The 24,728-nt window shown below is 37.6% G+C and overlaps 1 protein-coding gene across 3 annotated transcripts; it reads right to left on the bottom strand.

The window, feature by feature from the left end:
* Positions 1–9,921: 9,921 nt before the first annotated feature.
* mtap (methylthioadenosine phosphorylase) lies at positions 9,922–23,261 on the bottom strand. 3 transcript variants are annotated; one of them, NM_001011495.1, is given in 8 exon segments: positions 9,922–10,292; positions 11,722–11,844; positions 13,442–13,681; positions 14,940–15,042; positions 17,316–17,483; positions 18,729–18,787; positions 21,046–21,132; positions 23,159–23,195. In NM_001011495.1, coding segments are annotated over 8 exon segments (843 nt in total). In that variant the 5' UTR covers positions 23,183–23,195; the 3' UTR covers positions 9,922–10,253.
* Between the last annotated feature and the right edge of the window lie 1,467 nt (positions 23,262–24,728).

The raw sequence follows: 24,728 nt of genomic DNA, 5'->3' as shown, positions 1-24,728 counted from the left end.
AAAAAAGATCTATGTTGTTACCTTTTTAGTTATTTAATTAAAATGGAGTCTATTGGAGATGGCCTTCCATAATTCGGAGCTTTTTGGATAACTGGTTTCAGGATAAAGGATCCCATACCTTTATAAGAGCTACAACACTGAAGCTTTTGTCAGGTGGTGTCAGATTCACAGATTGCATCCTGGAAGCTGGATGTAGTTGCATGGGTTAAAAAATAATGGCACTGATAGAAAAATCTGATGTGTAAATAAGTCAGATGGTGTCTAAAAAAAACCTATTTTTGTCTCACTGAAATTCATTGATGGTTAGATGCAGATGCAGGAAAAAAAAAGACACCATCTTACTTTATCTGATCTGACTTGCATTACAGCTGTGAGGATCAGATTTTGTAAGATCCTACAGAATCTCATGCGATAAGATTTTGTGGATTGTATAAAATCTTACCCAAAAAAATTGATCAAAATCTCGCATGTACTTTAACCCTTAGTGGAGTAGGCCGCAAAATAGGAGAATAAGGGCCACATGCAGCATTCAAAGTACCAGTCTGACATTCTTGATGCCTACAATTCCTGTTTTTGACTGTGCATATCTCTCTAATAATATGATTGTATACTAGATGTTACCTGCATTAACATAAATCCACACTGACAACAAAAATATTTTGTGTTTTTGTAATGTTTAAATGTTTAACCTTACATTAAAGAGAGACCCCTTATCAGAAAAAAACCCTGATATCTTAAATTATTCTTAACATGTGCACATATTATATAGTAGTAAATGTAATATGGTTTCTCTCACTACTCAAAGTAGTCTCTGGTCTCTGTTATAGCAAAAGATTATTATACAGGGATGAGACCTCTTATGCATAATGGGAGTTTTTAGTAATAGGTCTTCAGTAATTTCCCCTACTTAACGTCTACTAAACAGTCATTTAAAGATGAAATTAATCCAGCAGGATTGTTTTGCCTCCAGTAAGGATTAATCATATCTCAGTCAGAATCAGGTACAAGGTACTATTATTTGATTTAATACGGGAGATGGCCTTCCCATGATTTGGAGTTTTCTGGATAACGGATTTCCATTTACGGATCATACACCTATCGTAGAAAATGAGTTTCTGAAGCTTTGTAATATTAGTAACCATGTTCTACCTAAACAACTTTAATAAAAGTGCAATAAATCTCAATATGATTGCTTCTCTTAATTTGTTTATTTGTCAGAACTATAGCATAATGCGCACTCAGATGTTACAGAAAGCAATACATGAATAGAAACAACTTTCATTTTCAGTGGTACTGCTGATCATTTCTTACCTTTCTTTCAGTAATTAGTTATCTCCGGCATGTACAAATATCTCTAGAGACAGCTCCTAACCTTTGTTACAACCTTACATATTTCGGCAAAAATAGATTTTTGATTTAGAATATCATTATAAATAGTTCCAAGTTTATATTTAATCCTCTAACAGAAAAACGCATATAACTCATTAGAGTGTAATAGTGGAGAGGCTTAAATACTGGCCAGAATATACATATTACCAGTAAATCTTAGATGTGTGTAGCTAGTATGTGTGTGTATACATATATATATAATTTTAAAACAAGAATATTTATATATATATATACCGTATATATATATATACACACACACACACATACATACATACACACATACAGTATGTATAATATTTTCCCTGATATTAGATCACACACATAATACATTTATAATTTATGTATATAAATATATATATAATTTGTTATGAGATATATTATCTTAAAATCAATTATTTAGAACTCCTAAATATGGGAATGCCATATTTCATAGACATATTAAGGCACTCCTTAGTTTCCTATTTTCTCTGCAAAAATCCATGCCAAAATTGTGGCATATGTGCATAATTAATGGGATGAGCTGCATTTTTTGGATATATATATATAAAAATATACACACACTATATATATATATATATAAAGTGTAGAACTGGGGAGCACACCTTCAAAATTACAATACCTGGGTGCTCGAGCTAGGAATTTGAACAAATAGAAAAATTGTCGGCACTCACAGGGTTTCCACATAGGGACAAAAGAAAATAATAAACAACTTTTAAATACAAACGGTGATGTTATTCTTTCCAACGTTTCAGTTTATATATATATATATATATATATATATATATATATATATATATATATATATATATAAACACAGATAAAGCAAACAGAATTGGTTACAAACTGAAACAAAAGAGGGACAGGCTACAAGATTCACAAAAATCCCCTTACTCTGTGTAGACGAAGATCCGCATTACAAGGCATAATACAGAGACAACAGTGCCATCTAGTGCTCACATCCATACCAAATCATCTTCAGCCACTTGTCCTTGAATGGGAGCTATATTGCAGGAAACCAGTATACAATGCAACAAGGAGAAAGACGCAGTTTGCTTATCCCAGAAAGACCTTTCAGAGCCCATCAAGGTATCCTACAAAAGCTGTAAATTCTTCTCTATGGGAAGCTTGAATAAAATGCTGTTAAATTCAGGAAGCTTTTTAGGCTGTGCTGGGTTAATACAATGATGAAATAGAAGTAAAACTGATACATTTATATATCCTCTGCTTCAGTTTGCTTATTTTTCTCCTGGGCTCGGTGGGCATTAATTTACTGGTCAGACGTGGAGATGTAAGACCTGGCTAGCACCACAGAATGATCTGTTAGTATCTTATTGGCCGTTGAGACATAGGCGTTGCCCATTGCATTGTCTGTCACATGTCTAAACCAAGCACTGGAAAGTCCAGTTATTCTTCTCTTATGAGCCAATGCACTTTGTCTACCAATGCACTTCCAAAATTTCTCACGCCCACCAGTGGCTGCTGAGTCAATTTTTATTTAAAGCTACAGCAAGTTAAATGGATAATTTAAAGGAAAACAGTTGTGCCAGATAGATAGATATATTCACGGTGGTAGGGTCAGTATGACAAATGCCAACAACATTTTTATTTCCCCACCCCCTTACATCTGATTCACAGGCTAAAATGAATGATTTCAGCTGATACAAACTGAGCTATGAATCGGAGTCTAGAACAGACATATTTTCAGCAGTTTCACTCGCATACGTTTAAAGGATTAGTAAAGTTTGAAGACATGTTGCTCTCATATGAAAGTGCAATATGTGCTCTGATGTCACTTTTTAGCCACCAAGCTTCCCACCTACAAGCTAATTAGGATGATGATATGCTACGTGCAAATACATTCAGATTGTTCAGTAGTCTATATTTTTGTGCTTCCGAACTGTAACACCATAATGCAAATTAGCCCAAAACTTGCTTACATGTATGTTAGAACAGTAAAATTTCACTTTGTGTGCTTGATCATTTCCTTGGTAATTTTATAATATGTTACGTTTTTATTTCTAGTACTGTTGAAGCTATTGATTGTATGTTAGGGTACAGCATCTTGCACTATGCTGGACTTTCATTAAATGAGGCACAGGGGGTACTGCAGTCAGGCGCCCTATGGTAGAGGGGCCCCTAGACACTTGAGATATTGACACCAACAATCAAACATTTTTATCATTGTGTTGTCTTTACATGCTGTTTATAATTTTGCCTGAAGCTTTTACATTACCTATCTAATCCCCCCATGTTCCTCTATGAAGGCGATGCCATATTTGTGCAACAGTATTCCATTAGCATTAGAGGCTATTACTTACCGGCGACAGGTAAAGTAGCAGTCACTTACAAAAGCAGACCTGTTAGTGAAAACTGATCTACGTCAAAATCGGGCGTGGTCACATCAAAAAAGGGCACGGTCACGTACAAACAAGCATGGGCAACAAAAAAATGCGCGATAAATGCGTTTTGCTAATTTTTCACTGTTTTGCTAATCTTCTTGCAATTTCACAAATTTTATGGCAAAGCGAAACGAGACAGATTCGCTAATCACTACTAAGTGAAAATTACCTTCAAGGGGTGGAGCTTATAAGAGAGAGAAGCCACCTAGTTCTTACAAGCAGACCTGAGCCTTCTGCAGTAGTAAGCCTGGTGCTAAGCCCTCTGTGAAGACACCACGCCCTCATAGATTAGATTAGAAAGACAAGGTGTCAGCACACGAAAGGCAGTTGCAAATTGGGGACTAGCCCCTAGTGTTTATAAAGTCAAATAAAGAGCCAATGTTTCAGGGATGTGCCTGAACGAAGTGGCAGGCCCCCAAAACTTGGATCTTTATTTATCGAATCTCGAAATGGGTAAAATTCGGATTAGATATGATAATTTCTGATGATCAAAAATGTCACGAAAAAATCTCAATAGTCACGATAATATCGTATTGGCGATCCGAAAGTCACAAAATTTTCGTATCCGAACGATCCGAAACGGCAGAAAAACCTTTCTGACTTTGATCCTTCAGTGCATGATTTTGGAAGCCTCCCATAGGACTCAATGGCACTCTGCAGCTCTAACCTGGCCCAAGGAAAGTCACGATAACAAAGCTTGAATGAATCCAAAACTTTTGTACTCTTTGCGACAAATACGATTTTGTCACGTAAATTTTGTTGCAAGGTACGAAAAAGTTGATCAAATTAACGAAAAAAATCACAGAAAATATGGACAGTTCTATAAATTAGAACAAATACAATTTTTTAGTATTCAGATTCAATAATACTTTGATAAATGTGCCCCTTTGTGTATTTTTAAGCTTGTAAGAGAGAAGTCAACCGTTTTTGTAAAAAATCAGGAAATTCTTTAAGACCTGGTGGCACCCAGTTACAGGACTTCACTCAAAAGGAAGCAGCTAATGGCAAGTCAAGACTGAGCTCCCTGTGCCCTTGCCCTGTGATTAAGTAGGCTTGTGTGACATTCATTGCAGTTGAAAAAAAGGGTGTGACTTTGTATGTTATGATGCTTTGATTAAGGCTGCTTAATTTGTGTACAGTATATGGGATGATGTACTACCCCTGCTGAAGCTTGGTAAGGCTGAAAAGCCTTAATGCAGTTCTATGGCAGCTTTGAATAATAAATATACTGGTAGCAAAAGAGATGGGGTCTGATTTATCAGTGCTTCTCAGTGCCAATATAAATATATCATTTCTGCTCAACTCTTCTTTCAATTCCTCCCAAAAGAAGCATGTCTGTGCCTGCCACACATGTCTGAAAGATCAAGAGGATGATGCAAATTACTTTTAATTAGGCTGGTAAGGCTTGTTCCTCAAAAACAAATGATGCTAATTTAAATCACTATGGGCAATTGTTCATATTATACTTCTCCAGCAGCACAAGATAGACTGTCTAATCTGACCCATCCTATCTTTCGGACCCAATGTAAACCATATGTACACTACACTAGCCAACCATACCACGTACAACAACAATTCAATATGAACACTCACAAGTACATGTATGCATAAAACAACATTTGTAATAAAATGTTACACAAAAGTTTTCCAAATAGCTGAACCAAAAACACATTCAGTGATCCTGAACATACACCTGCTCTACATTGTCCAATTTGTTTGCAATAGTTAATTTCACTTTTGCAGGCTTTAACACTTCAGTATTAGTAAGATGGGAATTTCTATTTTTATTTTGCTTTGTTTTCTCGAATTACCCATCGAGTTTTATATTTATCCATACAGACTGGTAGTGTTGAAATTAAATATTCACAATGAGAAAATGTTTGCTGCTGTGTGAAGAAATTTGTCTCACATTTAGAGCCAGATTCGTGAAATTTGCGAAAACTCGCATTAAATACAAAAATTTCTGATGTGTTAATTTTGCAAAATGTCGCATCGCGCTTGGACGAAAATATTGTGGTATGATCAGAAAGTTACGAAATTTTCGTATCCAAACGATCGTAAACGGAGCAAAAACCTTTCTGACGTTGATCCTTCTGTGCATGATTTTGGAAGCCTCCCATAGGAATCAATGGCACTCTGCAGCTCCAACCCGGCCCAAGGAAAGTCTCCCATAGGACTCAATGGCACTCTGCAGCTCCAACCTGGCCCAAGGAAAGTCACGATACCGAAGCTTGGATGAATCCAAAACTTTCGTACTCGCTGTGACAAATACGATTTTGTCGCACAAATTGTCGCAAAGTACGAAAAAGTAGCGCAAATTAATGGAAATATTGCAGAAAATATGCAAAAGTTGTAAACTTTAGAAATAATATACATTTTTTGTAATCGGACCAGTCGTACTTGAATGAATGTGCCCCTTAATATAGCTTTTGCAAACGTGGAATAAAGACTGTGAATTTTATAGTTTGGGTCAGTGTATAGTGTATGTAATAAAACTTTCATTCTGGAAATGACATTCATGCTTAAACCCATAGTACAGGTATGGGATCCCTTATCCGGAAACCTGTTATCCAGAAAGTTCCGAATTACGGAAAGGCCATCTACCATAGACTCCATTATAAGCAAATAATTCTAATTTTTTAAAATGATTTCCTTTCTCCCTGTAATAATAAAACAGTACCTTGTACTTGATCCCAACTAAGATATAATTAGTCCTTATCGGAGGCAAAACAAGCCTATTGGGTTTATTCAATATTTAAATGATTTTAAGAAGACAAGTGTGTAGACAGAGTGAAAAGCTGGACTTTAACAAAAAAAGTCGACTTTTTAACTCTACTGTGCGTGCACCAGCCCAGGGATTCCGAAGACAGAAGAAATACGGAAGAGGAAATACTCACTGCAGCTACCCTGAGCTGGCGTGGTTTTCTCTTAACAGGGGCACTAGCCGGGGTAAAGGGTAAGTGATTTTACCTAGCCTTTCCTTCTCCTTTAACTTACCCATTAAATAAACATGTATACATTATATTCACTCAAAAAACTATTATTCATTTATTAAGCAAAAACTAGCAAAATAATGCAAATGTGATGTAAAAACCTGTTTTGTCATCTATTTAATGCTGGCAATAAGCTGTTTTCATATACATAAAATGATAGATACATCATCTAAATAAAAGCTTTTTGACCTGGTTACAAGTCCTGTTGAGTGCAATACCTTTTATTACATTTAAAATATATGTATACCGTAGGAAAGGAATAGCAAAAAGAATAGGAAACTGTTTATAGGAGACACCGACAGAACCAGTAGGGAACCAGTCTGGGATTGGTGCTTTAGCACATGCAGTAGCTGCTGGTAATTAAAGGCTTTTCGACTGTCACTTCATCTCATTGTAAAAATTCTGCTACAATACTTACAATAAGATTATTCAACAGGCTGTTTCTGTTGTCTCCTCTCTAATCTGAAATCCAAAATGCAATTTTGAGGAAAGCAAATATAGTCTAAGGTTAGCTATTTATTGTATTCCAAACTGGAGTGCTGCAGGGTCAAAACATGACTGGTTTAAAAATGCACAAAAAAAGAAGCAGGGACTCATTGTAAATCATATTAGAATATCATTATTTATATATTGAAAAAGTTTATTTTATGTTAAACAATAGAATAGAACAATATGGAGGTCAGCGGGTTGGGTATCATTTGTTTAAGCATTGAAGATTGTTCCCTTAATATTACAAGTTGTTATTTTTTTGCCAGCCTCATTTGTGACATGCTTGCAATTTGGGCTTCAGTGTCTTCCTGCTCTTCACACATGGAAATAGGATTGTTTTGACTCCAATATAAATTCATGCAGCTTAGTTACCATCAACTACAAAAAAAGATCTCAAAACCAGACAAGTGGCAACCCTACTACCTGGACCAGATTTGCAAGTAAGGCTCAGAACTGAACCCTGGGCCAGCCCAGACGCGATCCTGTCAGTGCTCACCGCCCACCGGTCTCTGACGCACTGAAAGTAAGTTTAACTTACACACTCTCAAGGGTCAGGCAGGGGCGCCTGTGGGGGTGCAGGAGACACAGTGGGGGCACCTTGGGGGTGTGGGGCCCCTGAAGCGGCAGCAGTGGGCCCTGGACCCCACAGACTGACCCTGACTGAACCTACCCTAAAAGTCTGAGATACAGTTATTTCAAATTTAATAAAATAAACAATTTAATTCAGTCAACATTACATAAATAATAAAGTAAAAACTAAAAGTTTTATTAAAGGAGAAGGAAAGGCTAAGTCACTTGGGGGTGCCAAAATGTTAGGCACCCCCAAGTGACTTAGATCGCTTACCTTTTACCCCGGGCTAGTGCCCCTGTACGAAGAGAACAGCACCAGCCCGGGATAGCAGCAAGCGCTTCCTACTTCCTATTCGCTTGCGCGCGCATGCGCAGTAGAGCGAAAAGCCAAACTTAAACAAGAAAGTCGGCTTTTCACTTTACTGCGCATGCGCCGGCCCACGGATTTCGCCGGCAGAAGAGAGAGGAAGGAGGAAGCGCTCGCTACAGGTACCCTGGGCTGGTGCTGTTTTCACCTAACAGGGGCACCAGCCCAGGGTACAAGTTAAGCGATCTAAGTCACTTGGGGGTGCCTATCATTTTGGCACCCCCAAGTGACTTAGCCTTTCCTTCTCCTTTAATTGGGCATTGAATGTTTTATCTCTGAAAAGCTCAAGAATGAAAATACAGATACAGTCAGTACCAGCTAGTGTTAATTTTCCTACGAAATGAAAAATTAAAAGGATGTGACAATATGCGACTCCACTATATATTTTATTTATTGCTCAGTGATGGAGCTTGACACCAGGTGAAAGCGCAAACATTTTCAATAGTGGTGCTGGTGGTTCGCTTGGGTGAGATATGTTTATTAGTGTACATTGCAGCCAGGGCGGTAATTTTTCTGTCTCTACCTGCATCTCTGTACCGTACTAATGCTCCGTTCTGTTTCTTTTTATTCTCACATTTTATTTTGCCGATAAGTTTGCACTGCTATGACCTAACGTGATGTTTATTTACACTGTACGAGTATGTCTCTGTGCGCTTGATGAATTTGTAGATGCTGTTACTTAACACTATTTGCCTTTTGATTAGGTATACAACTGACTGCATTATGTGATGTCATTTATCTGTATATTCTGTGCCCGTGACATCTTCGGGATGGACTTCTGGCTCTAATTTGATTCACTAATGGCTTTTTAAGTTTGTGGGAATATTTGTTGTGACACCTTGAGAAAGTTCCTCTGGGTAGGACCAAAACGTCGGTTTAACACCAATAAATATTTGCACACATTTTGAAATCCCACAAGTGCTCCATCATTTACACGTGGATATGCTTTCTTTTTGGAAGCACCTGAGCCACCTGCAACCATGCAATAAGAGATGGCCTTCCTGTAGTTTAGTGCTTTCGGGAGAACAGATTTCCAGATAAGAGATTCTATACCTCTATCAATTTTTTTTATCTGCATCTTTTATCTTGAGACAGACCGTTCTGTCATGTTGTACATGCTTGCTTTTAGACAAACTACCATAAATGAGCATAAATAAATGCAGACTTTAAGGGGCAGCTTTAACAAAGTGTGAAATTAGAGCTCACCACAGAAAAATTCACCCACTTTCTATTTATTCCTATGGGATTTTTAGGAGTGTATTTATCAATACGTGAAAGATTTCACTATTTAATAAATTACCTTCTAAAAAGCCCATAGGAATGAATAGAAAATGGGTGAATTTTTCTGTGGTGAGCTCTAATTTCACACTTTGTTAAAGCTGCCCCTAAATGTAACAGGACTGTTGTAACCTAGCTTGGTTTGTGTACTACAACAGCAGCACTTACAAACACCTCTTTCCTCTTTTTTTCCAGCAGGTTCCTCTGACCCCTCCCCTGGATTGTACTTCCTCTGGCTGCTGTCACTGATGAAGCCACTAATGGCATCCTATTTTGGATAACAGCAAGCACACTCCTAGCTCCCAGTACCCCTCCACTGGGTTCAGGACAAAAAGTTGCAGAGAGAAGAAAGGAAGGGGGAGGGGGGGAAGAGCACTAGAACGTGAAGGCAGAGGAAGGTGAAAGTCCCCTAAGCACAAGCAAACAAGTAAATATATATATTTCTTACAGGTAACCTTTAATAAAGTCATTAAACATTCGCTAGAATATGCACTGCAATGTGAAACAGTTGGACCACTGGAATCATAAGCTTTCTACTGAAAACTGCCTGGTAACAGAAAAAATGCAGCACGTACATTATTTCTTTGGTCATGCTTCATGAACAAATATGTAATGCAAAATGCAATAGGATACAGTACATTTCAGTCGTTTGTTAAGGTTTTTGAAAGGCATAAGTGCAAACCCTGCATACAGTTACTCTGGTGCTATAAGGGTTTTTTCCACATTCATCTTGAAATGCATTCCATTCTTCAGTTCATCAATAAACTTTCAGTGCTTGGGTAACATAACAGAAAGTTGTACTGTGCTCTGAAATACAAGATAGACACAGTATTAAATACTTATCTAAGGTCTATATATATGCAGACAAAGTTCTGTGGTACTTCAACAGTTTCATCAGTGTATACCTGCCTTACGAGCATACATAATGTTATGTATATGGGGTGTTTTTCAACCAGTGCTAATGGCTTAAGAAGATACAGAAACACATGTAAATAATACAGGTAAGAAATTCACCAGTTAGACAAAGATGTTTTGTGTCTGAAACAAACCACCTTAAAGCCCTCGCATCTCATTCTACATCCACGTCCTGTGAACGTACCTAGTTTTAAGGGCGGTGGTTTCATTTGTTTTTATTCACTTTTATTGATAGTTGGCAAATGCCGAGTGTATAATTATTTCATGGAAATATGATACAACCACATTAGGATTAAATTCAGTTCAAGGACTAAAAGACAAGACTGAAGTGGAAATATGTTGATGCTGTATTAGAGGCACATAGGAGCCAAAGGGTCAAAGCAGAACAACCCCAAAAAATCACACTTTAGTGAGGGCTTTTTTATGCCACCTAAAAATGCGCAGAAACTGAAACTGAACAGAATCCAAGGCCCTGATCTTTGGGTGTCTAAGGTAATGATGCAAATAAGGAAAATACCTTGTTCAGTAACAAAACTTCTTTTAAAAGAGCATCTACACTTTGAAATTGCATGGCAAGTGAGTAATAACAGCTAGATCAGATGTTAATTCTACTTTTGCCTTATACGAAAATGATTGCAAAGAGTAGAAGTTACTGAGTAGTGTTTAAGGTAATTATGAGCAAGTTTTATTTAGGTTACTATTTGTAATAACCTGTTTGTCCCTAAGGGTATGTAAGTCCACTTCACTAAGTAAGGAGGGATTCAATTTTGATAACTGCAGTTGAGAATTGTATTAAACCTTATTTTGTGTCAAAAGAATACGCTACAATTAAGAATGCCTTAAAAATGTGCCTTTGCAGTTAAAATGTGCAATATAATAACGGTCTAATAAAGAATATCACACTATGAAATGCTAAGTTTTGTTCTTATTTATGCATTTTTTTCTGTTTACGATTTTTACTACATTTCTCCCAAAAATGTAGTTAAGGTGTGTGTGGGACATTTCTAATGTGTACATCTGTCCTTTCCCAATAAGATCTCTAAGGGCAATGGCACATGTTTTGATTATTGCTACTGGGGTACTAAAGGATGCAACCATTAAATTGTTTAATCAATTAGTTCTTTTTAAGCATCGTACTTATCTTTGAATTCTCTGGCCTAAGTCTAGTTTGTTGCAGTTGTACTGGGCCAACTTTGCCCCTTCCATTTTAATTAGTGCAAATCATGTACTTATTTATACAAATTCATGGGGCTTTGTCTTTCATGGTAAAAAGGTACAAAGAGAAAATGTCAAGATACTTATAGGGTGAATATTTTAATACCTTCATGCTCTGAAGCAACTCTGTCCAATCCATAGCAGCTATCTGAGGTATAGCTGTCAGAAGGATGCTTGTTGCTTTGTTTGCATTTTCTTTTAAGGTCTTTAAAACCCTGTCAACAGATACCTGCAGACAGAACAATGATTTTAATCTCACATCATCACATACTCATTAGTCTATGAAAATTATTCAGCAATTTTAGGATTTAAAGAAACAATTGCAATTAATAATAATTTACCCCTGTGCATTCAAAGACACTTGAAAACAACCTGGAGCAGAAATGCCCTAGATCTACAATATTAATTTTGTATAATTATCAGGCTGCACAGCTCTTTCAAAACTCAACCTATATATGTAAATAGTTAAGCTGGGGAATGTTGTTCACAGCTAAATTAACTCTGTGATTGCCTGACAGAATTAGACAACCAGAGCAAAATTACACTGGTGTAATCAAAAAAGATTTGCACAATATAGGGTTGCTACTTATCCCCTGATGGAACTAATTATACAAGAGATTCCTTACATATTGATATCAGAGATTTAATTCAGTTGGATAGTTACTAAATGCAATTGAAACTGGACTCAGACATATTATGATGTAAAGGAAGTGCACAAAATGCCAATAAGTGGACATTTCCTATATAGGCCCATGGCTACCTTGTACACATATCCAGTGAACTTTTGGCCTTAGATATATTTTTCAGTACCACTCACCTACTGTTCAAATTGGTAATAACAATATGTTAAATTTTTGGTATAATAACTTTAATCCCTAGAGCAAGTCACCATAATTCAATTTAATGCATAGATTGGCGAGAATAATTTAGGAGTCCAATACCCTTATAATTAATCTAATTGTTTGCTAAATTTTATGCTCTTACACTCAACAAATTCATATTCCTATCTAAAATTAGAATGAAACATACATACATACATACATACATACATATATTTACCCACCAGCATTCCAATATTTAAATTCTAACAGACATAAATCTTATGTTTACCACGCTCGCTCTGGTGGGGACGGTTTAAATGATGATGTTATAGAATATACATGTGTACTCACACTGTTGTCTAAAAATCATATAAACATTAAACAAACCCAAGGTTGTTTTCCACTGATATAGATTAATGTACTTAAGTAACTATTAAGTACAAAGGACTGTTAAATTATTACAGACAAAAAAAAATTATGTTCATAAATTAGAATTGCTTTTGGGAGATGGCCTTCCCATTATATTGAGATTTCTGGATAATGAGTTAAGATAAGGGATCTCATACATATAACCCTGTGTGTTCAATTTACAAACTGGATTTATAGCCAGAGGTTACCTGGTTCACTGGGCAGTAGCAAAGGTAGCAGGCATGCGTTTTTATTTGAAATGACATTAAATGAATGTTAAATCTGGTAAGTATGATGAGTCTGTGGGTAAGATCATTTAATGGGCGGCTTTCAGGGACATATGAATGGATTGGAATGTTTGACACACAGATATATATATATATATATATGTATGTATGTATGTATAACAAAAGGTATAAAGAACTGCCCCTTCCTCAAAATATCATACACAGAGAACACTAGGAAGAAAATTGTGTTTTCTGCTTAATGTGCTCTAATGGAAGTTTCACAAAAGCAATACATTGTAAGGCTATTTAGCCAAAAACATATACGCAATCCATAACATCCTGAAGATGCTTTTTGAAGTTATGTACTCACTGCTTCCTCATGCTCCTTCCAGCAGTCGTAATCAGTTGCCATAGCAATACTTGCATAACAAATTCCAGCTTCTTTTGCAAGGATAACTTCAGGCACTGTGGTCATGTTGATGACATCGGCTCCCCACAGACGAAACATTTGGCTTTCTGCTTTGGAACTGAAGCGTGGACCTTCAATTGTGATCATTGCACCTTTAGAATGGCACTTAATACCAAGTCTTTTTGCAATGTCTATTAAAACCTGAAAAGGAAAAAAAACAAATATGGTTTGTGTGTAAGTGATAAGAATATAACAGAAAACATTCCTTGTTAGAAATTCCTGATAAACACTGGTTCACACATTTTAAATTATCCTGGTTTACTTGTACAAAAATTATAAGAGCACCTACAGATGAAGCAAACTTTGTTTTGACATCACATGTCTAACTACCACACACCACAGCACGTAACAGCATTTAGCCGAATGGATTAAGTTGTGATTTGGTTTGGTCTATTAATATATTTATAGGTATTAAGCCAGACTCAAGTGTGACTGGAGACTCGAGCAGATGCAGAATTAGCAAGCATGGTCATCGATTACTAGTGATGGGGAAAGCCACAAGACAAAATGTTGCAGCATTTATTTAAGTGGAAAGGTACCCAGCTGCGCTGCCTGCATTTTTAGGTTGGGGTTTGCGACAGGGGCAGTTACAGAGTATGCGAAAAGGGAGAGGTGAGTGGGTCAAGTCAGGCCAGTTAAGGGGGCTTTTATAGCTGGCGGGGTGTGTAGTTCTCCTTTAAAGGAAAACTATACCCCCAGAAACAAGACAGATTATATCATATTAAGTATCCTATTAAAGAATCTTACCAAACTGGAATATATACTGTACATCAATATATATTGCTCTTTTACATCTTATCCCTTGAGCCACCATTTGTGATGGGCTGTGTACTCCCTCAGTGATCACCTGACAGAAATTAATGCAGCTCTAACTGTAACAGGAAAAAGTGTGGGAGCAAAAGACAGAACTGTGTCCATAAATTGGCTCATGTGATCTAACATGTAGGTGCTCCCTTGGTTTGTTTGTGTGTACCGTGGATCATATGATCCCAGGGGGTAGTACTTAAAATTTTTTATTTCAGATTACCCAATAGTAATATGTACTACGTATATGTATGAATATGTACTACGAAGCAGGCTTTCACAATATGCAATATATCTTTATAAAGACCTACATTATTAAGGTGTAAAGTTTTACTTTTAAATAAATGATACAGGTAAACTGAAGCAAAACACAAAAGTGAAAGGCAGATGAAGCACTGCCTACCTGTTTAATTACAGAAATTTAAGAACCAAAGTGAAAAACTAAAAACAAACTAAATGGTGTGCTAAAGTCCAAAAGCAATTTAGCAATATGTATAAACCGGATAAAGAGAAATCTGTATAACAAAGCAAGAACTACAGATGATTGTGGCTTAAACAGTTTAAACAAATTCAAATACCATGTCATTCAACCAACCTCCCTTGTTTTTGCACAAAATGGTTCAGCCATTGGAATGTGACACACTCCAGGTAGACAAGAAGGTCCTCCATCATAAAATGTTTGCTCTCTTTTGGTAGTCCTGTAAACAAAACAAACACAGATTGTCTTATGTATAAGCAACGAGCAAAATTAAATATTAATAAACAGATCATTTTTTTCCAATGTTAATCTGTTTAAAGAGATACTGACACCAGAAAGTAATTTTTTTTACATCTATCATAACATTGTCTTTGCAAGAACTTAATAATTTTGCCATAAAAATATTTGCCTGATGCGTTTACATTACCTGTCTGATCCCCTGTGTTCCTCTATGAGGGGGTGGCCATCGTTGTCTGTTAGCATTAGAGGCTATAACGGACAGGTTGGGAAGGGACAGTCAGGTTGGCAAAACAGTCAGGTTTAGGAACTTCAAGTAACAATTACTTACAAAACCAAACCTTGTCAGTGAAAAACCATCAACACGACCTATAGGTAGCTTTTTATGTATATTCATATTTTGAACAGTAGTTTTTTCGTGTCAGTATCACTTTTATAATCAGATTAAGAAGCCTTTTGTAGAAAATTATTACAAGGGGTGATCTCACCCCCGTGAGACATCTAGCATCCAAGCCCAGTATTCATGCATTTCAATCCATATAAATAAAAATTTGGCGGCGCTCATTCAACAATCTAGACAAAATCTTAAAACTTTACAAAGTTTGCTGTTTAGTTGCAGTATAAAAACAAACAATCATACCACAGCATGCAATGAAACATCTGAAGTCTTTTGTGTTTTTCATCAGAAACTAGTAAGCCTTACAGCCCCAAACCACTTATAAAGGCAGCCCCCTTAGTGAACAGTAAAAGTGATTTTAACAAGCATATTGAATGTGAATAAAAATGAATAGTGTAAACCTTATATGAAGGTTATGGCTTACAGTGTGTGCACTAACACCTTAACAATGCAATTAAAATTACATATTGACGTGTACAAAACAATTTCTCACGTTACCTATAATGTATATAATATAGTTTTAACCCCTTATATTTTTGTCTTATGCTAAATATATACAATTTGAAAAATATCATTACTTGTAGGCACTGTATCATGACTATGTTTGGATGATATTCCTAGCTGGTTCCTAAACCAGCTGGCACCTTTACATGCATGACCAGTCTGTCAAGACCTTTCTTCAAATGATCATAATTGCAATATACAGGTATTGGATCTGTTATCCAGAAACCCATTATCCAGAAGGCTCAGAATTACAGGAAGGCCATCTCCCATAGACTCCACTGTAATAATAAAATAGTAGCTTGTACTTGATCTCAACTAAGATATAATGAATCTTTTTATTGGAGGAAAAAAAACAATCCTATTTGGATTATTTAATGTTTAAATTATAGTTTAGTAGATTTAAGGTATGGTGATTCAAATTTTGGTAAGAAAACTTCAGGTCCCAAGCATTCTGGATAACAGGTTCCATACCATATATTTTAACAAGTGTTGTCAAACTTGGTAAAAGTACTACAGTTATATGTTTTAATTTGCAGCTGGATATCCTAGTTTAATCATAAAACTTGTCCAGAAACTGTACTGTATATACATACTTACACTCCTACCAAATCTAAGCAACCCTAATCGGTCAGAAAATTATAATGAATCCTTGGATCAGTCATTTCACATCAAATCTATGTTGCTGACACAAATGTACTGTTGTGCTTACATGGCAGATTCTAGATTTTTGGGTTTCACACCACGCACTCCAGCAAGATTAAAGTAGCTTGGCACCAAAATGGTTAATGTAGACACTGGTGAATGCGTTTTCACCATTTACCCTGAGCTAACTAAACAGATATATTCTGTCCCCCTGCATGCACTACATATTGTACATACTCAACGTAGATTATGAATCTTTACAGATTATGTGGCAGTAATGTAATAAAAAGCACCATCATCTGCTACAGGTCTGGTCCCCTATGGGCTATAGGATACATTTTAAGTCTTTTACATTCAAAAGTTGCTTTAAGAAACTGAAGAGCCTTAACATGTTGCGAGATGTACAAATAATATTCATGCAGAAACAGTAAATTGAAAAGGTTCACAAAACTTATATCACCCTGTGTATCATATTGTTGCGGTTTTTATGTCCAGGGAGCCATAGCTTCCATCCTACAATAACTATATTAGACAACTATATGCAACTACTCTTTTTTAAGTGTTTACTTATTGTATGCATAATTCAGCTAGTTCAGAACAGGGTACTATTAACTTTTTAAAGGAATTACCTAAAAATTCAACATACATTGATATACATTTATAAAAAGTAAACAAAAAGCAACTTATATTTATGTTAAAATAGAGACTATCACCTATCAATAAACTGGTCCACTATGACAATATCTCCAGGTTGAATTTCTTCCCTCAGGGATCCACAAGCCGTAGTTACTAAAATGTGGGTACATCCCTCTGATTTCAGTGCCCAGATGTTGGCACGGTAGTTAACATTTGTGGGTGCTATGGTATGCTGCCGACCATGCCTGCAAATAAATAAAAAAAAATAATTTTAGACAATATGCAAGCTCCCAAAATATATATATATATTTTTTCAACATTTGGGCTAGCACAATAACCTTTTAACTCAGTTTCAAATGATAGTACAACATACCCTACTGAAATTCATGCTTGAATTAATTTTGGAGGCCTGGGCCCCCCACAAAATTATTTTTTCCAGCCCCACCTGGCTGAAATTGCGGCATACCAGCAGTGATTTCACATGCTTTGCAGGCCCTCCTACAGAGGAAGCAGTACCGCCCCCTCCCTCCATGGCTATGGAGTCTGCTTCCTCTGTAGTTACACCGCTGATTTTAATAAGGTCTAGGTGCCTTCTTACATTTCAAAAAATAGATTAGATGCAACCATGCTAAAACACTGACCTGAATGCATACAGGAGCAACCAAGCAGAACTAAATGAAATTAGTTTGCTTATGTGTTTAGGTGCTCACAAATCTGTCTTAAAAGCATGAAAAATCACATGAGGGCTTTTTCAAATGTATTCAGTGATAATTGGTCAAAAGTTTAAAATATCATTTGTGAGCTAATCATTTATATTTGTTATTTTGCGATGTCTTACTTAGATGGTAAAGGGTTGCCAACTGATTTTCTCACTGAAGGACAAGATATCTGATTTAACCTCTTTATTCCATCTTTTCTGGCTGGCTAGTATCTAAGTACAAGAAATAGAAAGAGGAGGGGCTGCCTGTAACCTTATTAAAATCACTGATGTGGCAAATATCTGCTGTACAGATGTGTTCACACACCCACACACAAATATTACAGCATGAATTTGTTCATGCCAAATACTTCGGCTTAGGATCACAGCACTGCAAAAAGAGCTGGTAGGTGTGCAAAGAGTCAATTTGTGACGCCCATAACTTATATAGGGTTTTTCTTTACATGATGGACACAACACTGCCTATTTGCCTTGGACAAACCAACTTTGTAACACTAGTACATGAAGAATGTTCTGTGCACAAACACAATGAAGATAACAAATGTTATCTGCTCACAAAATTATGTTTCCCTTATTATAAAAGTTAAATATTATATGATTCCAATGGGTATTTCCTAAGCTATAAACTGCTTTATTCTTTAAAGTCAAATCTCTCTCAAAAACATGACTTGAGGACATACGGAAAACTTAAAAAACAAAAGAAGAAATTAAAAAATCTTAAGGTATAGAAAACTATACAGACTCCATTTTTTAAATGAACTTAGGTGATTACCTTGCAAGCAGAACACAGTCCACATTTTTTATCTTTCCTAAAACCAATGCATCAGATGGCTTTAAAAAAAAACAGAAAAATTGCATGTCATGGTTAATATGATTCTCATACTACAGTCACAAGCTACTGAAGTTACAGCAAAAATATCTGTTACAGTACTCAGTTGTTTGAGGAATGCCCAAATGTATTTTGTTCCAAGAGTGACTCATGGGTCAGACATTGGATAGCATTATACCAGTTATAACAGTGCTTCTTATTTTTTGCTGAAAAATAGTAAAAAAAAAAAAAAATGTACCTACTACTTATCTATAAATCATGCACACCCTTTAGACTATCACTGGTTGTTGCAAATTACAAAGAACTAAGTAATCTATACACTAAGGGGTATATTTATCATGCTGTGTAAGGGCTCTGGCACACAGGGAGATTAGTCGCCCGCGACAAATCTCCCCTTGTCACGGGCGACTAATCCCCCGAGTTGCCATAACCCGCCATCCCACCGGCGAACATGTAAGTCGCCGGCGGGATGGCACATGCGGCGGCGCGATTTCCCGAAATCGCCAAAAAAGACTCGCGAACATGGAGTTTTGTCGCGGGCGACTAATTTCCCCGTGTGCCAGAGCGGAGTGGAGTGAAACATTACCAGTGATATTGCTCATAGAATCCAATCAGATGCTTTGCTTTGGTTTACTAACTGTTGAAATCTAATAGCTGATTGTTTGCCTTAGGCAACATCATCGGCAACGCTTCACTCTACTTTTTACACAGCATGATAAATGTTGTTTTGCCATTCCCCTTCTGTAAACTTCCCTGATTATTGGCCTTGTCTTCCCTGCACCCTATAAACTAGCTTTGCTTCACTTAGTGAAGTTTACTGCCTTGTACAATATTGCACTGCAGATGAAGGCTGTGAGGCTGTGCCCTCAAATATTTGTTGGAGCAGACCCGCCAGGTTTTTACATGGTTTGTGTACAAGCATGATTTGTGCTTGCAGTGCCACCTAGTGATTATACACATACAGTTCTTGACATCCCAACTAGTCTATCTGCTTTTAAAAAGGGAACTAGAACCAACAATAACACCGTCCCAATGCCCCCAGTAGACAAAATATGTAATTGCATATGGAAGACAGTACACCAATGAGAATTCCACTGACCAAAAACTTAAATTATAAATGCCAGAGAATTTACCAATGAGAATGCTACTTACCAGCACTATTTAAGACATATTTCTGTTTTGATAAAATATGCAAAATGCACACCAAGGATAAAATATATTGCATTTAAAAATCTTGCTAGTCTTGCATGTGAGTTTGCTTGCTAACTAGACAGGGATGATTCAAGCATTTGAATGCAGCAGCAGCCACACAAATCTGCTATAGGCACCTACTGTACCTTTCTGGCTCTAGCAGGCATATTCAGGTTTAGTTTATTGCTCAGCTTCATCAGGTAAATGTCACATGGCATTTGCTCTGCCAAATTATTTTGATCACTGATTTCATTGGGAACACCACTGGTACTGGAAGTTCTCTGCCTGAAAATGCACAACAGAGCACTTTCAGGCTATGAAGCCCCAAACTAACAATTACAATTGAAGTCAGTAGGAGGCAGGCTCAATTTTGGTGCTTCTCCACCAGAGTAAAAATGCCACATGTGCCATAGCTTACAGCCTTAGTTGTGGCTGCAGTTTACCTCATGGCAAAGCCCCTGCTTGAACAGAAGACTACTGAATTTTTGAATCAGCATTATTCCCATGCTGCAAGCACAGGATGAGCTGGAACAGGATACCTAAAACTATGCAGTTTTCAAAGACACCCACATCATATCCACTACACTGATTTACCTTTAGGGCTCTGGCACATGGGGAGATTAGTCGCCCGCGGCAAAACTCCCTGTTCGCGGGCGACTAATCTCCCCGAGTTGCCTTCCCCCTGCCATCCCACCGGCGAACATGTAAGTCGCCGGCGGGATGGCAGACGCGGCGGGGCAATTTCGGGAAATCGCAGAAAAAGCCTCGCGAGTCTTTTTCGGCGTTTTGCGCAAAATCGCGCCGCCGCTTCTGCCATCCCACCGGCGACTTACATGTTCGCCGGTGGGATGGCAGGGGGAAGGCAACTCAGGGAGATTAGTCGCCCGCGAACAGGGAGTTTTGCCGCGGGCGACTAATCTCCCCGTGTGCCAGAGCCCTTAAAGGATTTAACATGAATAGAAATAGCAGATCTATTAGAGATACCTAGCTACTATGGAGAGCCCAGAAGGATTTATTAAGCAGTTGTTTGAATTGCAGCTCATGCATTAGTATCAATAAAAGTTTGAACCTTGCCAAATGGGGTGTCAACATATTTTTCTAATCTTCCTTCCAAAATATCAGGGTCATCCAAACCAGATCCACCAATAATCCCAACCTGTTTGAGGAATAAAATGAATGTTTTAGATCACGGTTCCGTATTACTTCAGATCTGTTAATCAGAGAAAATGTAATTTGTATTAACATATACATAAAAAATATATCCATATACAAAAAACATAACAAAAAGTTAGGTGTGCTTTTATAATTCTTGGTATCATTTTGTACCAGTGAATTCACCAAAACTCCTTCTAAGGCCTATATCTAAGCAAATTTACCAAGGGCATAAAATCTCCAAAGTGGTATGATGCTAAAGTTTTCCACTCTGGTTTATCTCACATATCTTCAGGAGTATAGTGTTTAAAAAAAGTAATTACCCTTTAACCAGTGTGCAGTTTTTCTGCAAAATATTTGATCAGATTTTCTTTTATCTGTTTTACTTGTATATTTACATGAGTTTGAGGCAGAAAGGAACTGTTTTCATGTCATTCTCTTGGTCATCTGGCAAGGAATGCACAAAAATAGAAAACACCTAGCTCTTTTACATAGTAGCTGTTTAAGTTATTTAAAAGACAACAAAACATAAAAATCACAGGGAGGGGGGGTGCCAATTTTTTTAGGGACCCCCACTCTAACAAAAATTCTTCGTACCCTGTACATTGTTCTTCAGTAAAAAAATATTCCAGCTTGGTATGCTTTTCAGGAGAATGCTCTCTTTTACCAGGTGCCCCTTGAGATGCTCTGGGCAGGTTATGTGCACTATAGCAGAGCTGTCAACTCAGTTATCGGCGCTTATAATGGCTTGAAAAAAGGACTAGTTCCCGAAACATGCTGTGATATGCACCAATATAAGGTGAATTGCACACTTCAGTACTGCTGGGTCCTGTGTGTTTCCACATTAGGGTGGATCAGTTGAGTTGTCTGTGAGTGGGCATTGGCATAGATAGTTGGGCCAAAACAGACAGGTAGGGGACATGACCCAATGGATCAGGGATTTAACGGGGCACACAAGAGTATAGAGCTGGAAACTTAAATGTATTGGCAATTACATAGCCTGTAAATTTGTAATACCGGCCCTGTACAGGTAATGGTTTACTGTTGTTTACTTACTTTAAACCTGAATATTTTCACATAAAATTAAAACCAAATAACAGGAGCTTTCAGACAAGTCAATTGAAACCATGATTACGGTACTTGCCGGTTGATATTGCCTCATAATGTGAGAACAGTAGTGGAAGGAACAAAACATCATAACAGATTTTACAATCAGTATATATCTATATTTTTTAAAAATTTGCTGTGATGTGCTAACATTAGTTGGGAACAGTGCCTGGCACAGACTATAAACATCTTGACTCCAAAGTAATTGCACGCTGTGCCATTATGGGCACGCCGAGAACCTCATCTTTAAAATTAGAAACTCAATCGCCCATATATACAGAGGCATAACAAGGGGAGTAACAGACTCAGCAACAAGACTGGCCAAGTAATTCATTTTTAAGCACAAAATATGTGTACTGGATTTAAACTAGTTATAGATGTGTACATATAACACAATAAATATTTAAAAGAGACCTGCAACTATCAACAATCAATTTTTTTTTTAAAAAGCAACCAAACTGCTGTATTTGAACAGCACTTTATACTATAAAACAGCCCATGCATGGTTATCCCTGTTTATCTCCAAGCTATCGCCGCTTCCCATCACGTGATCAGTCCCACAGCCTTCCTCCCCCGTTTGTCACTCGTTTCAGCTCGAACGGCTTCAGCTTCCTCATTAACCACGTGGAGGGCTTCCTAAAGCCTTCATATCTGTCCGTGTTTCAAGCTAGTCAGTTCACGGCGATTTCGCCTAATTTCTTTAGGGGATTAGCGCCAGGGGGAAAATATGTCCTAAAACTCGTCTGTGTGAGACGCAGGCGCAAGTTTAGCAGAGCAGCGGCTCTGACGGATCTACTGCTGTTATATAGGGACCGCTCGGTATTGCGCAATATGCTTGGGTTAGAGGGGGTGAAGGGATCGAAAAAACCGGTTAGGACGACACCTTGCACTGTGCCAACCACAGCATTTTGTGAAAAACCCACCTTCACTGCACAAACACCAGCCATGTTGTTCCGTAAGGAAGCCCCGAGATGCGCGCACCTCTTAAAGGGCCAGTAACATCTTCAAACGAAATGAGTTCTAGTCATTAACACTATTATATATTATATAAATTAGAATTATTCCAAACAGCTTATATGTCATCCCAAAAGCCCAAATGGTCATTGAATTCCACTCTCTCCCAATGACTACATAATGCATTTCATGTGTTCATGTTATTGGTCCTTTGGTCTGAATTGTGAATGCAATGGTCTTGATTTTAAAGGGACAGTACACCCCCTTGTTCAACATATGTTAAACGTCTAGGCTTTGCAGACATTTTTCTCTTGTTTTAAGGGCTCTGGCACACGGGGAGATTAGTCGCCCCCCGTGGAAGACTCGCGAGTCTTTTTCAGCGATTTCCTGAAATCACCCAGCCGCGTCTGCCATTCCGCCGCCGACTTACATGTTCGCCGGTGGGATGGCAGGGGTAGGCAACTCGGGGAGATAAGTCGCCCGCGAACAGGGAGTTTTGCCGCGGGCGACTAATCTCCCCGTGTGCCAGAGCCCTAATTACTTAAATGTGCATTTGTTGTTTTGTGAGTTAAACAGGTAAATTAAGCAATTATTATTATTAACATTTATTTATAAAGCACCAATATATTCTGCAGTGCTGTTTCATACATTGGACATACAGAGTAACATATAAAGCAATCAATAACTGATACAAGAGGTGAAGAGAGTCCTGCCCAAAAGAGCTTACAATCTACAAAGTCGGTCAAGAACAAGCTGTTGTACCTCCATCTCTGATTGGTGTTCTGCTGATGCTGCTGCCTGCTGGTATTGCAGTATAATCTGACTCTACGTTAGAGTCAGATGAGCCCAGCTGTTGCAAAGCCAGTTGCAGAGATGATTCTGTACCCCTCTGGGAACTGTAGGTGCTGCTGTCCTCAGAGTGGGATTGCCCAATGGCTTAGATTGTAAGCTCTACGGGGCAGGGACCTCCTTCCTACTGTGTCTCATACCACATGGCACTTATATATATATTTATTGTATTTATTTATTATATCACTTGTCCTCCCTGTGTGTAATTTTGTATTCTGTAAGACTGTACAGCGCTGCGTACCCTTGTGGCGCTTTATAAATAAAGTTATACATACATACATACATACAATGTCCCTTCAAAGAAAGTTGGCTGTGGACCTATAACTGCAGGGGGGAACAGCTATGAAACAGTTGGTTGTTTGTGTCTTGATTGATAATTAGATTACCATTGCACAGAAAATACTTATACATAATGGACAACTGAAACTTGTGCCCCCCCACAGTCCCAATAAATAATCAGTGTTTATGGCATATTTCAGCAACCCCTCTGGTAGTGGACAGAAAGTCTGAAAACATGGTAGATGCACAAGGCTTTACATGCCATTTACTGCAGGAATATTAAACCCAACAGGGGTCATTTACTTACCACAACACAACGGTCTAAGTTAAATTTAGAAGGTAATCACTATTTTTCCCCAATGCATAGTTATTTTCCCATATTCCCAGTGTAATTACGGTCACCAGAGACAG

This window comes from Xenopus tropicalis, chromosome 1, assembly GCF_000004195.4.
Source record: "Xenopus tropicalis strain Nigerian chromosome 1, UCB_Xtro_10.0, whole genome shotgun sequence".
NCBI lineage: Eukaryota > Metazoa > Chordata > Amphibia > Anura > Pipidae > Xenopus > Xenopus tropicalis.
Note: the sequence above shows the minus strand (reverse complement) of the source record. Positions and strands in the feature narration are given on the sequence as shown.